This window comes from Lipophrys pholis (assembly GCF_963383615.2).
Source record: "Lipophrys pholis genome assembly, chromosome: 9".
NCBI classification, from domain to species: Eukaryota; Metazoa; Chordata; class Actinopteri; order Blenniiformes; family Blenniidae; genus Lipophrys; species Lipophrys pholis.
This window is the reverse complement of record NC_137639.1, coordinates 16003025-16025674: the sequence shown is the minus strand read 5'-3', so window position 1 is coordinate 16025674 and position 22650 is coordinate 16003025. Positions and strand designations below refer to the sequence as shown.

The 22650-nt window shown below is 41.1% G+C and overlaps 1 protein-coding gene across 1 annotated transcript; it reads left to right on the top strand.

The window, feature by feature from the left end:
* The first annotated feature begins 895 nt into the window (after positions 1-895).
* LOC308114515 (growth factor receptor-bound protein 10-like) lies at positions 896-15303 on the top strand. The gene is made up of 13 exons (XM_080471444.1): positions 896-1379; positions 3065-3221; positions 8557-8672; positions 9156-9230; positions 10822-10959; positions 11107-11217; positions 11467-11565; positions 12119-12196; positions 12390-12506; positions 13173-13239; positions 13369-13456; positions 13550-13643; positions 14137-15303. Exons 1-13 carry the CDS (start codon positions 1335-1337, stop codon positions 14281-14283), a joined length of 1332 nt encoding a protein of 443 aa, XP_080327570.1. The 5' UTR covers positions 896-1334; the 3' UTR covers positions 14284-15303.
* The last annotated feature ends 7347 nt before the right edge of the window (positions 15304-22650 follow it).

The following is a 22650-nucleotide window of genomic DNA, read 5'->3' as shown; positions in this document are numbered from 1 at the left end:
TTCTGTAGAGCTATGCTTTTCCCTGGATTACTTTTCACCCACACACCTACAATTGCACACACACACACCTACACACACGCACATGCGCATGCACACACACAAACGTCTGCTCAGAAGTAGAGAAGAAGTTGCATCAGGGACAATGTAAAGCTCCCCTTGTCTCTCCCAGACAGGGTGTGTCAAAGCCTTTGTTCATCTCATGCTATATTAAATATCATAGTCAAAAGAACGAGTGGGGGGCTGTGTCTACAAATCTGTGTATGTGTGCAAGAATCTCAAGGTTTTTCAGGCTGTTTTTTTGTTGTTGTTTTTTTTTGAGAAAGGATGTTGGCACTAAGCTCACCGCCAGGAGAGAAGTCGAAGGTTTGATTGTTCAAATGCGGCTCCAGGTTTGTTTCATTTCGTTTGCTCTGTAATGAGTCTTGTTACTGCTGAATGAGGCTGAGAAATCTGACTGGGAGTTCAAAGTTAAGCCACAGGAAGGGAATATGGGGGGAGGAAGAGACGATGGGGGGGAGGGCGGTAGTCCCATTCCAGCCAATGTACCCTTTCTTCTAAACCCCTCGTAGCTTTTTGGAGGCAGTAGAAACAAACTTTCTTCCTCCTTGCTTTATTTTCTCTCTCTCTTTGCTCCACACCCTTGTTAAACCTTCTCACATCGGGCTCTGACGAGAAACTGAAGCAGGGAGCTTTGAGAGGTCTGAAAAAGTTGGCTGTGTCTGTGCATGACTGTGCGTCTGTGTGTCGACTGGAGTGCGTGTGTGTGCGTCTGTGTGTGCGCTTAGGTCTGTGTGGGAATGATTACATCAGCCCTCTGCAGCTTTATGATTGGTTGGTGAGCGTGTGGTTTGATTCAGTGTGCCTCGGAGCCGTAGCTGAGGCTGTAACCCTTTGTGAGAGCGAGAGAGAGAGAGAGAGAGAGAGAGAGAGAGAGAGAGAGAGAGAGAGAGAAGGATAGTTGTCAGACTCAGCCGGCACTGGAAGCACTGTACTGTACCTGCTGCCATCTGATCGCTGCCTGTGTCTCTGTCCTGTGTGCTGTTATACACACATCGACTTCAGGTCACATAGACAGTTCTCGACTGTCCTTTTTTCTTTTTCGGTTTGCCTTTTTTTTTTTTTTTTTTTTTCCTTTGAAAGACACGGTGGCCTACAGATAGACTGAAGGATTATTCCTATGACAGGTAGAACAACTGCAACTGTCAGCGGTTGGCATTCAAATTTGTATCTTTCTTCCTGGAGGGTGACAGGACAGCGAGGTTTTCTGTCTAAGGGACTGTGTGCAAGTGAGTGTGTATATGTGAGTGCTAGGAAGAACCAGACTCTCTCCAAAAATGCCTTCGTGTTCCCCGGACTGTTGCCTATTGCCGGCCGTGGAGGTAAGACAGCTCTCTTTCTGTGCCTCTTATCTCCCCTTGTGTGTGTGTCTGCTTCACTGTGCCTCCTTCACTCTTTCTCTGTTTTACAATTTAGTACTGTTCCTCTTTGAAGTGCTGCCATATTTAACCAGAGGCAAGAAATGGAACGTGTAAATACCTTGAAGGCCAAAGACAATTTGTCTTTTTCAAGATGTCAGCAGAGCAAAGAGGGGGGGGAAAAAAAGAGTCAAATACGTCAGCAGCTTTGAATGACTGAGGCTTCCTTTGCGTTTTTGTCTCGGACGTTTTTGAATTGTGGGGAGCTTCAGGCCTGGTTTGTCCAAACTGTGATATTGTAAGATGGGTCTTTTCTTCGCTCGAGAACAGCATTTCTTTGTCGTGATATATGATGTGGGAAGCATGCATACATTACATGTGAAAGCTTACTCGGCTGGATTCTTCTGAAGGCTAAGTAGGCTGCTCTAGTTTTTCTGAGTCCTTACAAACGTGTGTATCCCCTGCTTGTTCGAGCATTACATCCTGTGGAAATCAACCTGTGGACATTTAGTAGAAGGAAATTTAAAGCAATCAAGCTCAATCAGCTTGGCAGTGTTATTCCCTGGAAGGGGGGGGGGATATGCAGCACCTTATTGAGTATTATTGTTATACAGCATATTCATCTGTGGAGTACCTGTCAGAAATTATTGTCAATGGAAGCAAAGTGAAACTGGACTTTTCCCAAATCATACTTTAAACAACCAGTCTAAGACATTTTAAAGAGAGTGTGTTTGTAAAACTGTGTTTGGAAGTGTGGTCCACAGTCACTTCATATCTCCGGATACTTGCGTAATTTTCCTTGAGAAGCCATAGTTGGAAAAAAAAAATCTGTCTTGTTTCCCTTTATAGTATAGTATATTCCCATTTGTGTAAACAAGAGTGGAGTCTTGTCATCCCCTGCAGAATATTTGCTTATATATCACACCAACAAGTTGCTTTAAGAAACGCTTGTCTGTGATTTTTAACACCACAATTACTAGATGCTCTTGAATGTCTTCTTCCTCTTCTTCTTCTTCTTCTTCTTCTTCTTCTTCTTCTTCTTCTCCTTCTTCTTCTTCTTCTTCTTCTTCTTCTTCTTCTTCTTCTTCTTCTTCTTCTTCTTCTTCTTCTTCTTCTTCTTCTTCTTCTTCTTCTTCTTCTTCTTCTTCTTCTTCTTCTTCTTCTTCTTCTTCTTCTTCTTCTTCTTCTTCTTCTTCTTCTTCTTCTTCTTCTTCTTCTTCTTCTTCTTCTTCTTCTTCTCCTTCTTCTTCTCCTTCTTCTTCTTCTTCTCCTTCTTCTTCTTCTTCTTCTTCTTCTTCTTCTATTGTGAGTGCTATAATTACAGGCCGGTATATGCTATAGTGCATGTATAGCCATATGATAAATACTGTGCGAGTGTTTGAAGAAAATTGCTGGCTTCACCCACTTATTAAGCTGAGTTTTGTAAAAGGATTTGTCCTAAATGACTTGATTACAAGTAGCATTCATGTTTAAGCTGTCATATTATCTTCAGTTAAAATTGTGCAAATGTCTTTCTAAGGTAAAAAAAAAAAAAAGCCGGGCGTAACCTTTTTTGTCTATTCCCGACTTCTTTTATTGATACTTCGAAATGGGCTCTCTTTGTTTTAACCTTGGTTTTTTATGTTGTTGTTTTTTTCCCTCTCTTCCAGATTGTGAAGATCTTCAGTGAAGACGGCATGGGTAAAGTTGTGGAGATCCCAGCCGACATGACTGCCAGGGACCTGTGCCAGCTCCTGGTTTATAAAAGCCATTGTGTGGATGACAACAGTTGGGCACTTGTTGAACACCACCCGCTGCTAGGACTAGGTAAGGGACAAAGCCGTGCAGGCACACATGCACACACACGTGCACACACTTGCTCACTGAAACAATCCAAACACACATGACTCACATATGCTCATTTTGCCCACACAGAAACTTACTGGCTTTTGGGTGGGCTGAGACATGCAATACAATCACTCACTTACACAGGTGCATTCACATGTATGCATGCATGCATGCATACATGTGATGATATGCATGCGTGCCTGAATTCTTGGGCAGGCATTCGAGGCACATATTCTCACGCAGCCATGTTTTCAAGCATGAGAGCATGCACATACTACACATCATATGAGTGCACAGAGCCATGATGTCCAGTGATCTAATCAGGTAGAACACAGTCGCTGTGTGATGGGTTGCAGCAGCACACAGTGGAGTTACTTTCAGGTCGAATATTTTCTGATTCAATAGTGAAGAGACAATTGAAAGAAGATTTCATCTTGGAGAGATGGAGTAATATCTACTATAATTAACTATGTTTAGTTTGAATTGCTATGGAGCTGATTTTATTTCATTTTTGTGTATGGGCATTATGAAAAAAAACGATCAAATTTAAGTTCAGGTTTTTTTCCTAAAGTCTTTCTTAATGCTGTTCAATACTTCTTAACCGTTTCAGGACCTGTACTTGCAGAAACTCCCTTCTGTCTTATTTTGTTTAAATGAAACAAACACTAATGTGCTACATTTTACAGTTTGATGTCTCCATGCCTGGGTTCATTTGAGCATTTCTGAGCAAATTAACATACTGTTGCATATCTAAGTTGAGATCTTGATATTCTGTAACTCTGGGAGGTTGACTCAAGGTTACTGTTGGACATTTCTATAACTCAAAATCAGATAAAAATTCATCATAATTATGGACAAAGAATCCAGGACAGTTCCACCCTTCATTAAAATATACCCTGAGCAACTTGTTAAGGAAGATTTTCCGCAGTCGTTACTGAAAAGGGAATTGCATGAGGGGTTTCCGAGTGGATGTTAGAGGATGAGACGCTAAATGAAGAGAGGATGATTAATGACGCTTACGGATTAGGAGATGTAGTGATGTAAGTGATGAACTCAGGAACAAAATCGTTTTCAACTTTCTCTCGTCTCAGCATATCAGAGCTGCTGCAACATCACATGAATCCAAAGCTGTGACTGTGGCATGATGTCAGAGAAGTGGTGGCGATGATTGATGCAGGGTTTTCTTTCAGGTTAGAGGTTCTGATGTTCAGTAATGCAGACCCCACCGCCACCACCCCTCTGAAAAATACAACCACTCACTGAACCAGAAACCTACAACCAGCATTGTGTGAAAAGGTCAAAATGATGACTGCAATCAAAAAATGTGGAAGGAGTAGTTTTTCTTGTGGAACACCGATTCCAATGGTGATGATGTAAATCATGTTGGTTTTCAAACGGTTGATCATTGGCAGTTGGAGCAGGGATGTCTCACTTTCAGCCCAGCAGAGGGTCCACTGCTCTTTCTGGATTATTTCCCTGGGCTGACGTGGTTTTAAAGAAAAGTCTCAGTTATAAAAACTGTCTCTCCTATTGCACACAACGGAGCATCAGTGTACTGTTAGTGTGAAAATCAACAACAATAACAACAACAAAAACATGTCTTGCCGATCGTGAGAAGCTTCAGATTTTTGTCAACATTAGCCCTATTTTTTTTTTTTTTTTTTTACATTTCTAAAGAAACAAACATTTGGAGTTGTGCCCGTCTATAGATTTATATGTTTTCATTTCCTTCATTCAAAAGATCAGCTTGCTACATACAGTAGTTCAGGGATTGCAAAGTGTACAGATATGTTAATATGACTCTTCTCACCGAACTACAACCAGATTTTGACTTCTTGATGTTTCTCAAATTATTTTATTCTGAAAGGATCCGAATGCAGTAAGAAGTACAACACTTCTTGTGCTAGTTAGAGACTTTTGATTACAAATATCAACCAGACTGCAACGGTCATAACTGTTTTCAAGCTTATTTTATAAAATTAATTCATCTGTATTATTTTGGGGGGCTAAAATTATATTTTTTTCACTTCCACTTATGTCTTTTTTTCTAGAAGGTCTTCTTCCAAAATTAAATGAAAGAAAAGCCAACCCCCCCACCACATATTTTTCCTTCTGCTGCACAAAGCTCTCTGGTGCCCCTACATGGGAGGACCACCCCAGAAAGTTATACATGGATTATTGATCAACATTTGAGAAAAGGTATTACTCTGAAAATAAGGTGCCATAAAAGGGCCACTTTGAAAACTGTAAATGGTGGAAAACCAGAAGCTAATCAAGGTGTTTTTTCCCTTATATTAAAAAAGAAAAAAAGTCAAAGCCGTGTATCTTTGTTGAGGTGATTTTGTGTTAAGACTTGGAAGTGTAACAGTAGCTTTGGAAAGTTGTGGCCAGCTGAGCGGTGAAAAGCTCAGCCTCCCCCTCAGGAAACCGCGATTATAAAGCACTTATGGAAGACAAGTTGAGCCTTTGCTCTCTGCTCATGTCAGTATAGTTAAACAGATGTGGGAGAGAAGTGGGTGTAATTTCATATAGAGCTGTGGTACTGAAACAAACTGCAGAAAGAGACATGCTGAGAAACACATGTAAAAACATTTAGTTTCTGCTGTTTTAACTGACAACCTGTGTGTGTAATTAGGTTTTCTGCTGGCTGTTAGGCTGTCAGGTGAGGAAACTTTTTGGAAATACTTTATTATTCTAAGTTCTGGTCCCATGGCTCTAATCTAATATTTCACCATCCATCTTGGTCTGCTTGCATTTCTCATCACTGCTGCCAACGCAATGCTGCCAAATACAGTTAGGCTCTCTCATTGTGAATGACATCATTTTTGGCCTGGAGTAGCTGTACGACTATTATAGCCCATCTTCTATTTTGGTGCACCTGACCTGCAACTGTACTCTTTTCAGGTCTGGAATAACTATTTTCACTTATTTAATGTTTGGAGAGCCCAGTAAATGAGATGTCATGAAGCAGCAGCTTTCAGAAAAGTAACCCTCTCATGAAGTGTGTGTGGATGTGTGCCCTTAAGCTTGTTTTACTGTCTTTGTGAGGCTGTAACCTGGGAGCTCACGACACTCAAGGGGTCCTGTTTAGCTGTTTTTTAATGTTTTACCCATTTATGAAATCTGATTTGATTAAATTATGTTAAGATCACAGTCCTGAGTCAAGATCAGGGGGAGTGGAGTTAGGAAATGATTTTGATGGTTGAGGTTTGCGTTTGTACAGAGTTGTTTATTTTTTTCCTACCGACTTGAAAGCTGAGAACGGCAAGAGTTTTTGGATCAAAACGACAACATTTTACATATATTCAGACGTGGTTTCAGGTTTCGGGTTCCAGCTACGTTGTATAGTTAAAGTTCAGTTAAGATAAGGGAATGCAATATGTTAATGACTATGCGCCACAAGCAATGCTGTAATAATGTGTGCACGTACTGCAGTTTGCAGTAGAAAACTTCAAGTTTGGTCATGATCACACAGCAATAAACAATAATCTAAATTTAATTGTGTTATCCCTCTATGCTCTGTATACATCCTCTGATATTTTATATTACAGTAATTAGGATATCATTGAGTTGTGTAATTTAACTAAGCTTTTCCTGCTCTGTTGTTGACATTGCTTCTTTTTTCTTTTGTAATTGCTTTTCAATCACAGGCTGTTATAAAAATTGTGTTTAAACCACTTTTGACTTTATTTCTCGTAGTCTTTCATCGATGTTTGATTAAACAGAAACCCATACTTGTGTGCTTCGCGAGTCATTTGAAACAAGTTGGCAAACCCAATTTGACTCTACAGGTACATTTTGTATCATGTCAGGAGTAAAAAACCTGAAATGTATATTTAAAAAAAAAAAAAAAAAAAAAAAACATTTATTAAGAGCGCTGTGTTCGTGTGTATGTGTGACGCCGCACATACATGCCCCATAATCCTTCATGTGTGCACATGCGGTTGAGTGGGAGACGAGAATAGAAGTCTCAGAGAGTCCAGAACAATAGTGTGTTTGAACAGAGAGGCCTATTCCTGTACGGCTGTCCCACTCCTGGTGCACTGCTGAATGGGATGAAATAGCCCTTTGAGATAAGTACCATTGACCTCTACTTGTAAGCCCCAAACTGTTAACAGCTCTGGGACAGTGCGGTGGTGCTGCCGGGGTGAGTCATGGTCACGGACGTGAGTGACTCATCAGGCAGGCGACGGGATGAAACGGAGAGAGAAAGATGAGTCGTGACAGTGTGAAGAGATTGTGACGGAGGGGGATAAAGGGGGGAGGGGGACACATGAAGTGAGATAATGATGTGAGATAAAGTTAGATTTTTATTTCCACGTCAAATCATCCTCTGGTTTTGGAAACAACAGGCAACGTAATAAAGTCTAATAGGAATAAAAAGGAGGGTTTTAATTAAGTGCTTGACAGGACCTGTTCGGCTTTACCTCTGACTCGGGTCTGGTTTCACTTTCACAATCAAAAGTATAAATCACAGCTACGTCTGACCGCACTCACACGCTAAACACTTTTTTTTTTTCCCCTTCCAAGGCCTGTGTTTCATCATCAAGCACAGCTGTTTTTGAGGCTAAACCGATGAAACTGTAGCCGTCGTGCTTGCCGTTGTACTGTGCCACAAGTAAACCAGAATCAGTCCAAAGTTTTATAAATCTTTGTTTATGCTTCTTTTTTCAAAATGTATCATACAAATATTTAAAGTGAAGGGTGAGCTCACACTATACTTTCAATGATGCTGTGCTGGAGCAGCACAACGAAGTGTGAGCCTCATCTTGCTCTAAAATTCAGGGCTGCGGGTCACTAGATCAGTGAGCGAGTGCAGGGTACACCCTGAACAAACCACCAGTCCATTACAGGACAAATAAAGTGACACGGACAATCACACACACTCACAGTCACACCTACGCACGGTATGAAATGTCTTAACTGCTGTGGGAGGGTGGAGAACTAACTCCGCAGAGAGAGACCCCCAAGTCTGGACTGGGACAGCTATCAGGCGGGAGTGTTAACCTTCACAGCACATTGTGGTGAACTTCATTGTATTACTGGTACTTAGGACCTGTAAAAGGAACATTTCTGACTTAAAATAGCTTCTTGAATTGTCAATTTGTATTTTCATTGCATTGGTAAGCTGTCATGACTGTAACCTCAAAAATTACTTTTACAAGTTATCCTCAAAATTTTCTTTTGCCTTATTATGTTGCATGTTATTGAGATTTTGTTTTAAAAATCAACCTACAACAAGTGTTTTTGATGGGAATTGTGTAATAATATGAAATGCACAAACCTCTCTCCCTATTTACTTGTGTCCTTTCAGAGCGTTGTCTAGAAGACCATGAGCTGGTGGTTCAGGTGCAAGCCTCCATGAACAGCGACAGTAGATTCCTCTTCAGGAAGAACTATGCCAAATATGAGTTCTTCAGAAACCCCCTGGTAATTGTTTTTTCCCCAACAATTCTTAACCTGCCGCGTCACTCTTGACATGCTCTTGTTGAAATATGTTATAGCCAGTACAAGACAAACCTGGGGGCAATTGTGCTTGCAAGTTTTCTTTTTACAGTTTTGTGACGTATTCCTCATCATAGTTCCTTTTTTCTTTTCTTTTTTAGTTTGTCAATTTACAGCTGCTGAAAGGATAGCTATGTTACGTCACGTTCTATTTAATATAATTAATTAATATATCAAAGTTTTTGCAGTATTTAAGTATATGAAATCCCCATATTGTGTGACGACTGTTTTGACGAGCACGTCCCGTGACAAGGTGTCTATTTACATTTTATGTTCTTGTGAAATATTATGACAGCTGACTGCACTAATGAAATTTGCGTGACCTCTCTTTCTGTCACACACTCCCACCCTATAATTATTGTCAGAGTTGCTGACATTCTCTGTCTCACCACGTTCTTCCTCTACCAGACATTTTTCCCCGAGCACATGGTCGCGTGGTGCCAGGAGGCCAATCACACAATCCCACCATCTCAACTCCTGCAGGTACGCTCGACGCACATTCGTTTTGTCTTTCATTGTCACTGCCGTTGCTGACACGCACACAGTTTAGTTTATGTTGGAGTCAGCACCTGCTGCATACTGTACAATCAGGCTGGCATACCTCACCTCTGACCCTGAGACAGTGTGTCTCGTCAGAGCCTGCAGTAATGACTACTGTTGATCCTCTGTTGACACATAACTGTCTCGGTGCACGCACCGCATGCCCAACTCTTGTGGGTGGTTGGAATTAGGCAATATCAGAAATAGAACATAGAGTTCCTAATTTTTTTTTTCCTTAAAATTTGCACAGGGCAAATTCATGCACTTTTGTCACATGTGTACATAAATGTCCCTTACAGGCTCCTCCAGGGGCCATATGATCTTCAAGAATGAGGAAAAGAAAAAAATGTGCCAGGAAACATACAAAAAGATTCTTGGGATTTACAGGTTGTTGTTTTTTTCCCTATTGGATGGAGGGTTTACATGCAGTCTGGTTCTCTTCTGTATTAGTGCTGTCAGAGACGGGACCACAAGTGGAATCCATCCCTTCATCCTCTCCACTCACAAAAAGCTTTTAACTCCCCTGCTGATCATGGAGACGTTATGCTCGGTTATGCTCGGTTATGCTCTACATGCTGTAGGAATCAATAAATGAAAGGGGATCGGCTGAGCTCGGTGTCGTGTCAGGAATTCCCAGTGTTTGACTTCTTTTAAACACAAATTCTTCGCACTCAATTGGAGTGCTGTCCAGACTTTGGCACCTCCCAAGCCCGGATCATCCAGGTGTTTGCAATATTCAGGCATGATCCAAGAAGCGTATGTCAACACAAAGCAGTGAGGTGTAGCGCCTCAGAGAGAGAGCTTTTTGAATTAACTTTGCGTGTCGATGTGCGCTCCACAAATGTTGGAAAAATGTTCATGCATGAGGCCCATTGTGAGATGTTTCCAAAACACTGGGAAACATGTGCTTTGAATATTGAAGAGTCCTCTGGAACAGTTACTCTTTCAGCCACAAGCCGCAGATTCCAAAAAGGCCTCAATGACTTAACCTGCCACTTCATGGTGTGATATTTTAGTAAAACATGAAAACCACAAGCTAAAAATATTCCAAATATCTATAAGACAGTATAGGCTTTAAGAGTACCAAAACAGAATGTACTCTATATGTAGTGTATGCTCATTGAACTGTATTTGTCAAAGTAGGAACATTACTTAACATGACACTTTCTGTTCTGATGTTTTTATGCTCTTACTAAAAATGGCAATAAAAGCTAATTACAGAGCTGGAAACATGAATAAACTCCACCATTCACATGTATCCGCACACAGTAGTGTACTGTCTGGCCCTGTCACGCCTGCTCTTCAGGCAAGATACCCAGATGACACAGTTCCTTGACAAAAAGCAATTGCCTCCTGTCTTTAAAGTCTCTCCAGACTGTGTCTGCTGCAGCTCTCAGTGTCTGGCTGTGGCAGTGACGGAGCGCTTAAAAGCTACAGATGTCACCCAGTGCTGTCTTCTGAGACAGAGCGTCCTTGGCGGAAGACATCACAGAGCAAATAAATTCAGCGTTGTTTGTCCCGTGTCTCCTTTCAGAACTTCCTTGCAACCAGTAGTTGTCCAGAAATCCAGGGGCATCTGTACATGAAGGACGTGGGCAGGAAGTCGTGGAAAAAAGTTTATATGTTCCTGCGGCGCTCAGGACTCTACTGTTCTACAAAAGGAACCTCAAAGGTAACCGCAACTCAAGAGGCAATATATATACGGTGGTTTAAAAGTAGATATCTTCAAAGAATGTGCCTGTCTGTCTCTGTCTGGCGGTCTACCTCCAGGCCGTGTCTCTTTGTGATGCATTGACACGTTCATTCTTTCTGTCTCCAGGAGCCCAGACATCTACAGTTACTAGCAGACCTAGAGGACAGCAACGTCTTTATGGTCATCACAGGCAGAAAACAGCACTCCGCACCCACAGACTACGAATTCTGTATCAAGGTGAGTCTCCGATGGCAGATGAAACACTGAATTAATGGGATACTATATATAATGATTCACATCCGGTGCAGTTTTCCATGTCAGCAGAGGAATGTTTGAACCCTAATGCATAGTCACATTTTTAGTTTAGCGGTGTATTGGTAAGATAAGAAACATTTCAATAATTCCTTTTAGTGATGATCCTAAGTGATAACAGCAGTCAAGCAGCACCCTGTATTATCTGTGTTGTGACACTGTGTTGATTGGCAGCCCAATAAAGGACGAGGGGAGATGAAGGAGTTGAGGATGCTTTGTGCTGAGGATGAGCAGAGCAGGACCTGTTGGATGACCGCCTTCCGACTCTTTAAGGTAAAACCGCAAATGAATACATCGACCAGCGTAACATTCCCTAATGGTATATCTCCTTCAGCAAGTGAGCCTTTTGTACTCCGAGGTGATGCGTTAGAAGCAGAAAAAATGAGCACGCCGAACGTTTTGAGTGAGTTTGACAAGAGCAAATAGTGATGACATGATGACTGGATCAGAGCATCTCCAAAACCGCAGCTCCAGTCTGCTGCGGTCAGTATTTATCAGAAGTGGATAAAGGAAGAACAAATTGTGATGACAGAGTCAGGAGGAGTGACGGCTGGCCTGTGGTCCTAACAGACGAGCCACTGTAGCTCGAACTGCGGTAGAAGTCAAAGGTGGTTCTTATCGAAGAGTCAGAATACCCAATGCATTACAGTTTGCTGTATATGAAGAGCTAAAGGTTGACAGGAAAGGACATCATTTCTAGACAGTCATCAAGAATGTGTCATAAGATTGATGAAGTTGTGAGGCACTGTATGGGAAACCATCAGTGTCCACTACACACGCTTTGTTTGAAATCGTTGACTGACCAGCGTGTCCTTTCTCTTCACAGTATGGGATTGTATTGTACCAGAACTATAAGATTCCTCAACAAAGAAAAACCTTACTGTCACACTTTTCAGCTCCGGTGGTAAGTTTAGTTTGTCATTTAAAACCCGACAAATTCAAGTGTCACCTTCACAACATGTTCACTTTTTGAAAAGAAAACTTGATTGTGCAGGAGCATCAATGTGATCTGCGTGTCTGTATTCAAGTACAATCGTAGACGACAGTTTGTTTTCTGTGGCGACATTTTGACAATCGTGTGTCTCGTCTCCTCCCAGCGGAGTGTATCGGAGAACTCCCTCGTGGCAATGGATTTCTCAGGGAGGATAGGCAGGGTGATCGATAACCCCGTCGAAGCTCAGAGTGCTGCCATGGAGGAGGGCCTCGCGTGGAGGGTGAGACATCAGCTCGGGTTTTACGTCGTCACTGTCAACTCTGCAAAGAACACACCTCCAAACATCTTGTCAGATTGATACATTTCTAAGTCGCTCCAGAAGCTCTAACATCATGCGCCAAAAACTTTGATTATTGTGAGCGCCCCAAAAACCTCTTCCACCATCAGGAGGCCAAACTGTGGCTGAGCACCTCAAAAACAGAAATATATGGAAACCGTGGCTACAAATGTACTTAGAAGACCGAACAAGCACTAACTCTATGTTCCTAAATCAAGTTCAACAAATCAACATGCTTGTATGTTTCACCAAACATTCCACTCAGTAAGTACAGATTGACAAATGAGGTTCGTCTAAATGTAGTTAAAATGCTCTTCTTAGTCCCATTGGCTGTAAATCCATTTTTTTAAAAATAAGTTATTAGGCTGTAAATAATGGAAAGGGACCTCGCGTGCCACCGGTTGCCAAGATCAGAGCTGTATATTTAAAAACAATAGTCAACGTATAATTCGGTTCCCATTCTCTTCATGTTTTGGATTATAGCTTTTTGTTTCCATTACTGTCAAAACATACAAAAATACAGAGCTAAAAATGTTGACTTTGATCGGTCACGTGACTAAATCATGAACTAATCCCCATTGTGTTGTTTCTTTGTGGCATCTCTCTCAGAAGAGGAGTCAACGAATGACCATATTAGGTTCCCACAGTCCACTACACCACTCCTCACTAAACTCAGGTAAACTACAGCTTAGACAAATCTTGTTGTTGATTTTGAATTTTTTTATTTTTTTGCATAGTTTATATAATAATTTTTTATTCAAGTATATTTGCATGACTGTATGCTGTTTGTTTGTTTTTTCCCCAGTCATCCACATAACTCAGCTGTGGTTCCATGGCAGGATAACGAGAGAAGAGTCTCATCGCATTATCCAACAGCAGGGACAAGTAGACGGGTACGTGCAGGATAGCAGCCTTCTATTTCTGTCAAGTATTATGAGATAAAGTCCACAGTTCCTCACGGGCATCTTTCCTCTCATGTCGTCCAGTTTGTTTCTCCTGCGAGTCAGTCAGAGTAACCCCAAGGCGTTTGTGCTCACGTTATGCCATCACCAGAAAATCAAACATTTCCAGATACTACCGGTGAGTAATGTGTGATACTTGACATGCTTGGCGTCGAAGTTCCTAGATATTCAAAATGATATTGTGCAGGTTGTATTTGTTGTATATTTTAGTCCATTACTTCACATTTTTGCTGACCTTCATTGAATTTTACATTTTCTAGCCTTCTAAGGATAAAGCACATGAACAGATGCAGTAAATCTGGTCTTACATGTTTATATTCTTTTTATCATTTAAAGTTACCAAAATGATCACCAGTAATAAGGAATATGTTTGTTGTGTATTGTTGTCCACACAATATTTATTAGTCCTTAAAGAGAAAGTTCACTGTGGTCTCTCTTTTTCTTTATTTTTTTCCTCTCTCTCCTTTGCCGTGCACGTGTGTGTGTGTGTGTGTGTGTGTGTGTGTGTGTGTGTGTGTGTGTGTGTGTGTGTGTGTGTGTGTGTGTGTGTGTGTGTGTGTGTGTGTGTGTGTGTGTGTGCGTGTGTCACCCGGATACTTCGATGCCTCCAGTGTGAAGAGGACGGACAAATCTTCTTCAGCCTTGATGACGGCGCCACCAAATTCACTGACCTGATTCAGCTGGTGGAGTTTTACCAGCTAAACAGAGGAGTGCTGCCTTGTAAACTCAAACACCCGTGCACCGTCGTGGCCTTATGACATCTGCGGATCATGTGACCCTGTGACCCCCTAACACTTGACCTGACTGCCTAAAAACCAACAAAAGGAATCTCTCTGTTGGATGGTTCTTTTTGTTGTTTTGTTTTGTTTTTGTTTTAAGAAGCTGGTGAATTGACTGATGTTTTATTGTTGTTCTCTTTTCCTTTTTTTTTTTTAACTGTTGTAAGTCTGCTGGAGACTGCTGACTTGTTTGATATCTTCTGGCTTGCATGGAGGTCTGTGGAGTCGGATGCACAACAGCTCACGAGGTTCCTCGTCTGAGGGAAGATAATAGAAATGAACACTGCCACTTTGTGTCAATGCTGTTGCAAACTCTTTCACACTCCTGCTCTCTATAGTCATCAATAAGCATGGACCCCTCCCACAGTCAAGTGAAGACTGTCTCTTTAACTGGACAATCGGTGGTACAATTCAAGCCTGTTTGTGGACCGCTCGGCTTTCTGTGAACAAACTCAGTGAAACGTTTCGATCACACATCCTCAAAGGGTCGACAAAAGATGGAGAGTGTTTTGTCTCGCAATTTTGTGCTCAGTCAAGTGGGTGTGCCCTTTGTTGGTGCATGACCTCTCCGCCACCATAAATGTGAGAGACCTCTACTGCCCTCTAGTGTCACGAGAGCGCATGGACATGTCCGACTTCAGCGTGGATGAGATTTAAAAGCACCGAAATGTTTTGATTTCTAATCCGTTTGAGGTCTCGGGGAGGGAAAAAATTACACCTGAAGCTTTATAAAAAGAAGTATTTTCATCTCTTACCACACAGGATTTCTTTTCGCAGTGCGCCTTCAGGTGCTGTTATGTATTGTTCTGCAATTCTGTTATTTTGTGTCCACATTGTGCATTTTGATCATTTGCTATTTTTAATCCTTCAAATAAGCTACAAAAAGGTTATTCTGTACTTGTTACTCGGTTACTCACTGCAGTTTTTAATGTAAACCTGAATGAAATGCCACAAAAAAAACAAACCGAAAGAATGGAATCAAAAAGTTTGCGCACCATTCATGGCGAATTATGCTCACTGATTGAAATATTAGATCCAGCGCAGGACATTGGCTAACGGAATAACTGATACAGGCCGGGACGACTGAGTATATTGGTTTATATGCCTGAGTCACATGGTTGAGGTACAGAAAGATAACCACGAGCGTTTCCTTCAAGAGCTTTATTTGCCAGGGTAGCCGTCATCAAACTAAGCAACGCTGTTTATTGGAATAGATCTTGTGTTGGAGCAGTATTCAGCGGCGCCGTCTCAGATGTTCCACAACTTATCACTCAACTGTTGTAAATCACTGACATGATGTCCATTATAGTTGTGGCAAGGCGAACGGCCTGGTGTGCTCTGGCTGAAACAGCAGACTGTGTGCATTACATTCCAAAGGCAGTGAGGCCATCAGGGTTTGATACTGTTTTTCTTAAACTTACCTTTGAATGTGGAGCTCCAGCTCTAACGCACTCACTGTTTAATCAGGTCTACGTCATCCCGCTCGTTTCTTCCTGATGTCTTCCTTAAAGGTTGAGATGAAATTCTTAATATTTAGAAACACGTTGGGAACTTGACGAGCGTCGGCTCATCTCACCGTCCTTTGAGAGTTTTTTTTTTTTTTAGCTTTTGATTGAATCAGAGCAGATTTCATCCTACTGTTTCTGTCAACAGCAACTTCACAGTATGAACTATTATGGTGTCACACTGGTTTCATATTTCCAGAGGAATTAGTTCCAGAACAAGCACATTTTTTTGTCTTAATTCTTCCCAGACATAGCTCACTTTTTTTTCTTTTTTTTTTTTTTTTAATTCCCCATTTTAAATTCAAAAACCAGATTATTTCAACACGTGTGAAATAACTCATTGATTAACAACGCGGTTGTTTTGAGCCTACAATATATGACACAAAATGTATTGTAAATTCAACCATACGTAGAATTATAAAAACTGGGGACAATGTCACCTGTGTGTACAGAGAAACTGTCCACAAAAGACAGAGCAAACTCCCGATGCCCTTCTTCCTTATTAATTTCCCTAGGGTAAATAGAAACACCCATCACGGGCGACAGAAGCCTGGAAACTGGAGAACACAAACACATCTTTGTTCCTTCGTTTAGGTTTGCAGGTTTGAGTGAGAATAATAGGAGCTACAGACTGAGAACAGGCAGCAAACAAGCAACTGAATGTGACGTTTGTCCCAGACGGTGCAGTTTGAGCATAAATCTAATGTTTTGTTACTGGGGAAGAAAAAAAAAAGTCTTTTTCTGTAAGTACATAGCAGAGTTCCTGTAATTAACTATAGAATGGAGGGTTTCACTGCAGTATCTCTGGGCCGGCTTTCTCTTTGAATAAGAAGGGACACTGTTTTACTCACAGATGTTAGTCGATGCCGGGTTGGATTGTTATCCTCCTTTGCCACCTCACACAAGCAACCTATAGTGAATTAGACTCAGGGTCACCTCCTGCAGCACAAACAGCAACATTTTTATTTTTATTTTTTTACTTCCTTTGTTCCTTTGCTTGTTCCATATGTACACCTGAAAGTTCTCTTAGGGGGGTAGCTTTGTTTAGTGTACAAATGTGCATCAGCAGCCATGTTTTCTTTGCCAGCCAGGTTGTCTTAAAACATCCAAGATGCAGAATAAGCGGCACTATGACGACACTCTGTGCATGGTCACCATTATTTATCTAAGATGCAATGACTTTTTTTTTTTTGTCTGTTTTTATTGTTGCAGCAAAATGTATTTATTTATCTGGATGAGACTGATTACTTGAAAATTTTAGATTTCTTTTTTCTGTGCTGTTCTGTACTGGTTTTTTTTTTGTTGTTTTTTTTTATTTGTCATTACCATGAAATGATTGACCAGTGTGATTATTATTATAATTCTAATGGCATAGCCTTTATTGATTTTTTTTTATTTTTTTTTTATTTTTTTAGTTTGGATTATTCCAAAACAATTTTTTGTCATCCAACATATATCCTGAAGTGATGTTTAAAGCACACTGGTAGATTTAACTCCAGTAGTCATTCCAGTAATCGACAAATGGAATGTTGTGAAATTGGAATATACCAGTCTCCCAAAACATTGGTAACTCCTATTTCTTTTTTGTTTGTTTGTTTGTTTAACTCTGTAGAGACAGCCTGGCAGTCTCACAACGAAAAACGGGCTCGTAATTCAATCTTTATTGACATATTTTGATCAATTTGTTTACAAAAATGTAGACATGAACTTCATTAAAGTTGCCAGTGTTTTGGGAAAAACTGTCAAGAAAGCAGAAATTTGACCACGATTCACTGTTTAATTGCCTTGCCTTGGAAAAAAAAAAAAAAAAGAATTGTAGAAGTTTAGATTAGCACAAAACCCTCACATTCGAGATGAATCAGTAAAACAAAAATCGTAAATGCATAGATTAGATAGTTATTCAAATGTGTAACAATAGTTTTGGTAAAGCATTCTACTCATTATTAATTTTCATCCTTGAATCAAAAAGCAAATATCTCCAGTTTTCTTTAATTCAAAGCATATCAGAGTATTGGTGGAGGAGTTAAGATCAAACATGGATACAAAGTTTACCATGTAGGATTTATTTCACTAATATTAACAGTGCAGATATTTTATACAGCAATACACATATTAAGCTACAGGTGCTGAAATTCATGTCGAAAATCAGCGAAACATCGGTGACGTGTTGATGCCGGATGTTTCGAAATATTCGTCAAAGTCCCACTGAGATTCAGTCTCATGCACTCATCCACAAAACTACCTACATTATCTTTTTTCTGAGTCGTGTGTAAAGTTGCAGACGTTCTCCACATGAGGGATTAGTCAGGTTGCCTTGCAAGGTGTGAAGTATGTATTCGCATAAGATCTTGCTTAGTTGTACACGCTGCGATGCAAAAGGCAGGATTCCGTAAGTGTCCACATGTTTTACACTTAATAGACATGAATGTAACTGGTTGCTCAGGGCTGACTTGGAGCATATTGGAAAAAAACTACTGGTCCATCAAAACACTTCAAGTACGGGATGATGGTGGTAATGATGATGATGATTTTGATGATGATGATGATGGACTCCATGTACAGGACGATACTATTTTAGTTTTTATGAAGCTGGGACTTGTAAACGTTTCTCAATTAAATGTGCACCAATCGTCTTCTAGTTGTGATTACTTGAAAAGAATACATAAAGAAAATTGAGTAGACCAGGTACTATTTAAAAGAAACATCGAGTTTATTAGCGGTTTTAATGTAATTCTTTAGGATTTTTTTTTTATTTATTTTTTTTAAACATGATTAAAAACAACGCTCACCTGGCTACCTGAGTTGATTCAAAGCTCTGACGCTGATGCTTCCTAATGAAGTAACCTAATCTCATTCTTTATTTTGTGTGTGCTATAGTTTTAAGCTTTGTTCATTTTAAGCAGGTAGACACTCCGATGTGTAAATAAAAGGACAGACAGTGGAGCACAGCGTCAGTTTTTGTAGCCAGGTCACTTGCAACCGCAGACGGTGCCTCTGTTGATCCCTTTTCCCCGTGCACAACGCAGGAGCAACATGGAACCGGATGGCAAAGCTATGCCGTTGCAATTTAACAAATACTTGATCAATTTAAGTCAATAGTGTAAGAAGGAAAAAAAACTGCACTCTTGCAGTATGGCTGAAGCTGTTTGGAATGAATGCTTGTCTTGTTTCAGTAGACGTTTGGAGCTCAAAGTGAATCGGCCCAGATCCTGCAAAGATGAAATGATCTGTTCTCCTCTGATCCTTGTGCATTTTCATAACATTGTCAACATACAAGATACCATGGCTGTACAAATGAGTAATGAAAAAAAAAAATCTCTATATAAGAATATATACTATTATGTATTTCAGGGAATGCAAAAAAGAAAACAGGAACTTATCTCTTATTGTAAGAGAGCGCTCCTGTATTCATAATGTGCTTTGCTTCAATCTGTATATAGTTGAATGGCGTTATAAATCTTACTTGTAACCTTTTCAGGTATTTTTGTACAAATAAGGGACTGATATATTCTGTTTATTGTAATTAGAATAAAACATAAAACATTGTTATAAAAGGAAAAAAAAAAAACCTCCTGTGTTTGTCTTTATAGAGAAACCTTCCTTGGAAGATCTTCTCTACACAAACGTTCTGCATTCACAGTTGTCATTAAGTCAATAAGTTAATAATCACAATTCCCCTATTCCCAAAAATAGTCACCCCATTCCCCCCCCCCACTAGATGGCGCAGTGTCACAAAGACAAAAATGTAGCTGAAATACTTCCAAACAATTGGTTTAGCCACATCCAGATCAAACATCACACGCACAGTAGATGCGAAACCATTTGATTCGCTTTTCAAAGCGTTCTACGGTGCATGCACGCTGACACAATGAAGAAAGCCAGATTAACTTGCGATCTATAACAAAAACACCGAGATCTGAGCGTCTGACGCCATCTGCCCGTCACACACTTGGGATTATCAGTCATGCAAAAGTAGTGAGACTTCGAGGATTAAAGTTTTGTTGTGGGCACAGAAACAGATTAACATGTCTGCAGCTTTGCCGTCAACTGCCAAAGTGACTTTTGTTCAAGCTTTTGCACAAACATCCCCAATCAAATACAGTTCATCACTTTCACCCTGAATGCTGCACTTCACACTGCAAGGCATAAAATGGTGACGTTAAAATGATTTTTGCTATTTTGTTCGATATTTTTTCTTTCTTTTTTTTTCCCCCAATTTCTCATTATATGGATATCTGTATGCTGGGAGTTTGCACTTTAAACTTCCGACACTGATCTCATCTCATGCACACATTTCTATCACAACGAAGCATATTTCTTTTCAGTGCAATCTGGTGAGGGAATAGCAATAAATTCACCCTACATTAGTCACCTGAGTGTTGTCCATACGTAAATATAACTACAAAATGCTTTGAAAAAAAAAAGTCAACTTCAATAATTGAAGTAATTCCAAAATTAAAATGTATTGTGTATTTTGTATGAAATTATAACAGTCATTAATCTCAACAGGATCAAAGAATATTAACAAAAATACCTTTAATTCTTACAGTACTTAAACATAATTACTACTTGACAATGATGATCATAACAGAAAAATCTAAATCACAAGTGACTTTTAAACAATAAAAACAAGACACTAAAAATAATGTAAAATTGATTTAAACTACAGTGTGTCTAAAGATAAACAAGGTGGCTGTGGATGATTTCTTAAAGTGGGCCGATGAATCTGATGTGGAAAGTGGATGGATAAACGTACATGTGTTGGTCCAGAGATGACATTAAACAATGACAAAGTGTATTAATGGACTTAAGGATAATCCTCTAAAGCAGGGATGTGATTCAAATGAAAGGAAATCAAGCAGGAAACTACTCGGTATCAGAGGTGAGCAACCACATTTTTAATTTGAATCGAGTTGCTGAGTCAACTAAAGCACATTATGCAATATATCACTTAAACACATACCCACACACACTTTATCAGACAAGAGCGAGTTTTTAAGAAATGTGCCTTCTTTCTAATATCACAAATAAAAACAGGCAATATTTTCATGGATACTCATCAGCTGTTTACACCATAAGCAAACCATCATGTTTTCCTGTTTATGCAGCTCCAATATGACACAAGTTCAACAATAATGATCATTATGTTCAATGCATCTACACTGTTTGATGCAAGTTATCACTCACTGGCTGTGATAATTGCTAAGTCCGTTTAATAAGAAGAGCTTCAAGGCCCTTATCAACTTAACATCTATCGTTTCAGGATCTTGTCTTCATGAGGATATTTATTTTGGTTTGACTGTTACACTTGCTCGGCAGTGTGTGAAGGAAGTCATTTGCTGTCACCATAAATCAAAAGTAAAGGTCCTGTATTCAACCGTTCATTTTGTACTAAGTATACTGTGTGCACGGTTCCGGATCCAGCTACTGAAATACAAATGGACTAAATCATTATTAAAAACAAACAAGCCTCTAAAGAAGACAGTGAAGTTTCTTTGTCTATTCATTCTGACTTCTTAACACAGCATACACCTTGAATCCTCAGCAAATAAGGCACATGGAACCCTCTCAATAATTTCACAGTAAAACTTTGCTTGCAATCTGGTTAAGCCACGTCAACAGTTTTAAACAAACTCTCTGTCATTCAATATTGACCTGCCGAGTCTGTCCGGCCTCCTTCCCCTCCAGCGCATCCAACTCACCACAGGGTGATGATCAGTTGACAGCTCTGCCCCTCTCTTCACCCGAGTGTCCAAGACACGTGGCCGGAGAGCGGATGACGTGCCCACAAAGTCTATCATCTACCTCCGGCCTAGGGTGTCCTGGTGCCACGTGCTCTTATGGACACCCCTGTGCTGGTGGTGTTTGTTATGGCCAAACTGTGACGAGCATTGAAGGCCAATAACAGAACACTGCTCAGGTTCATATCGGGGAGGCCGTTCCTCCCAATCACCACCTTCCAAGTCTCACTGTTGCTGCCCACGTGAGCGTTAAAGTCCCCCAGTAGAACAACGGAGTCCCCAGTTGGAGCACTATCCAGCACCCCTCCCAGGGACTCCAACAAGGTCGGGTACTGCGTACTGCTGTTCGGTCTATATGCCAAGACAACAGTCAGAGACCTGTCCCCTACCCAAAGGCGTAGGGACGCGACCCTCTCGTTCACCGGGGTGAACTCCAACACATGGCGGCAAGCCCATGCCAGCCCGCCCGCCTCTCACCGCGGGCAACTCCAGAAAAGTGGAGTATCCAGCCCCTGTTGAGGAGCTGGGTTCCAGAGTCCAAGCTGTGCGTTGGACGTGAGCCCGACTATATCCAGACGTTATCTCTCAACCTCCCGCACAAGCCCAGCGAGGTCACGTTCCATGCCCCAAAAGCCAGATTCTGTGTCTGGGGATCGGGTCGTTGAGGCCCGTGCCGTCGACTGCCACCCAATCCACACTGCACCCGACCCCTACGGTGGCCTCTGTGGGTGGTGGGCTCACAGGAGGAAGAAGAGGGGCCCGTGTCATCCCTTTGGGCTGGGCCCAGCCGGGCCCCGCGGGCAAAGGCCCGGCCACCAGGCGCTCGCATACGAGCCCCAACCCCGGGCCTGGGTCCAGGCCGGGGCCCCGGCTGCTCCTTACTGGGCAACATCACGCTTCTCTTTGGTTTATCCATGGGGGCTTTTTGAACTGCTTCCAGTCTGACTCGTCACCTTAGAGTGTGTGTGTGTGTGTGTGTGTGTGTGTGTGTGTGTGTGTGTGTGTGTGTGTGTGTGTGTGTGTGTGTGTGTGTGTGCGTGTGCGTATGCGTGTGCGTGTGTGTGTGTGTGCGTGTGCGTGTTTCTCCTTTATTCTCTTTT

Excerpts from the sequence above, each read along its gene's own strand:
- LOC308114515 (XM_080471444.1), top strand. The coding sequence starts at position 1,335 with ATGCCTTCGTGTTCCCCGGACTGTTGCCTATTGCCGGCCGTGGAG. Across the intron at positions 1,380-3,064 it reads GCCTATTGCCGGCCGTGGAG|ATTGTGAAGATCTTCAGTGA; the intron begins GTAAGACAGCTC and ends CCTCTCTTCCAG. Across the intron at positions 9,231-10,821 it reads CACCATCTCAACTCCTGCAG|AACTTCCTTGCAACCAGTAG; the intron begins GTACGCTCGACG and ends GTCTCCTTTCAG.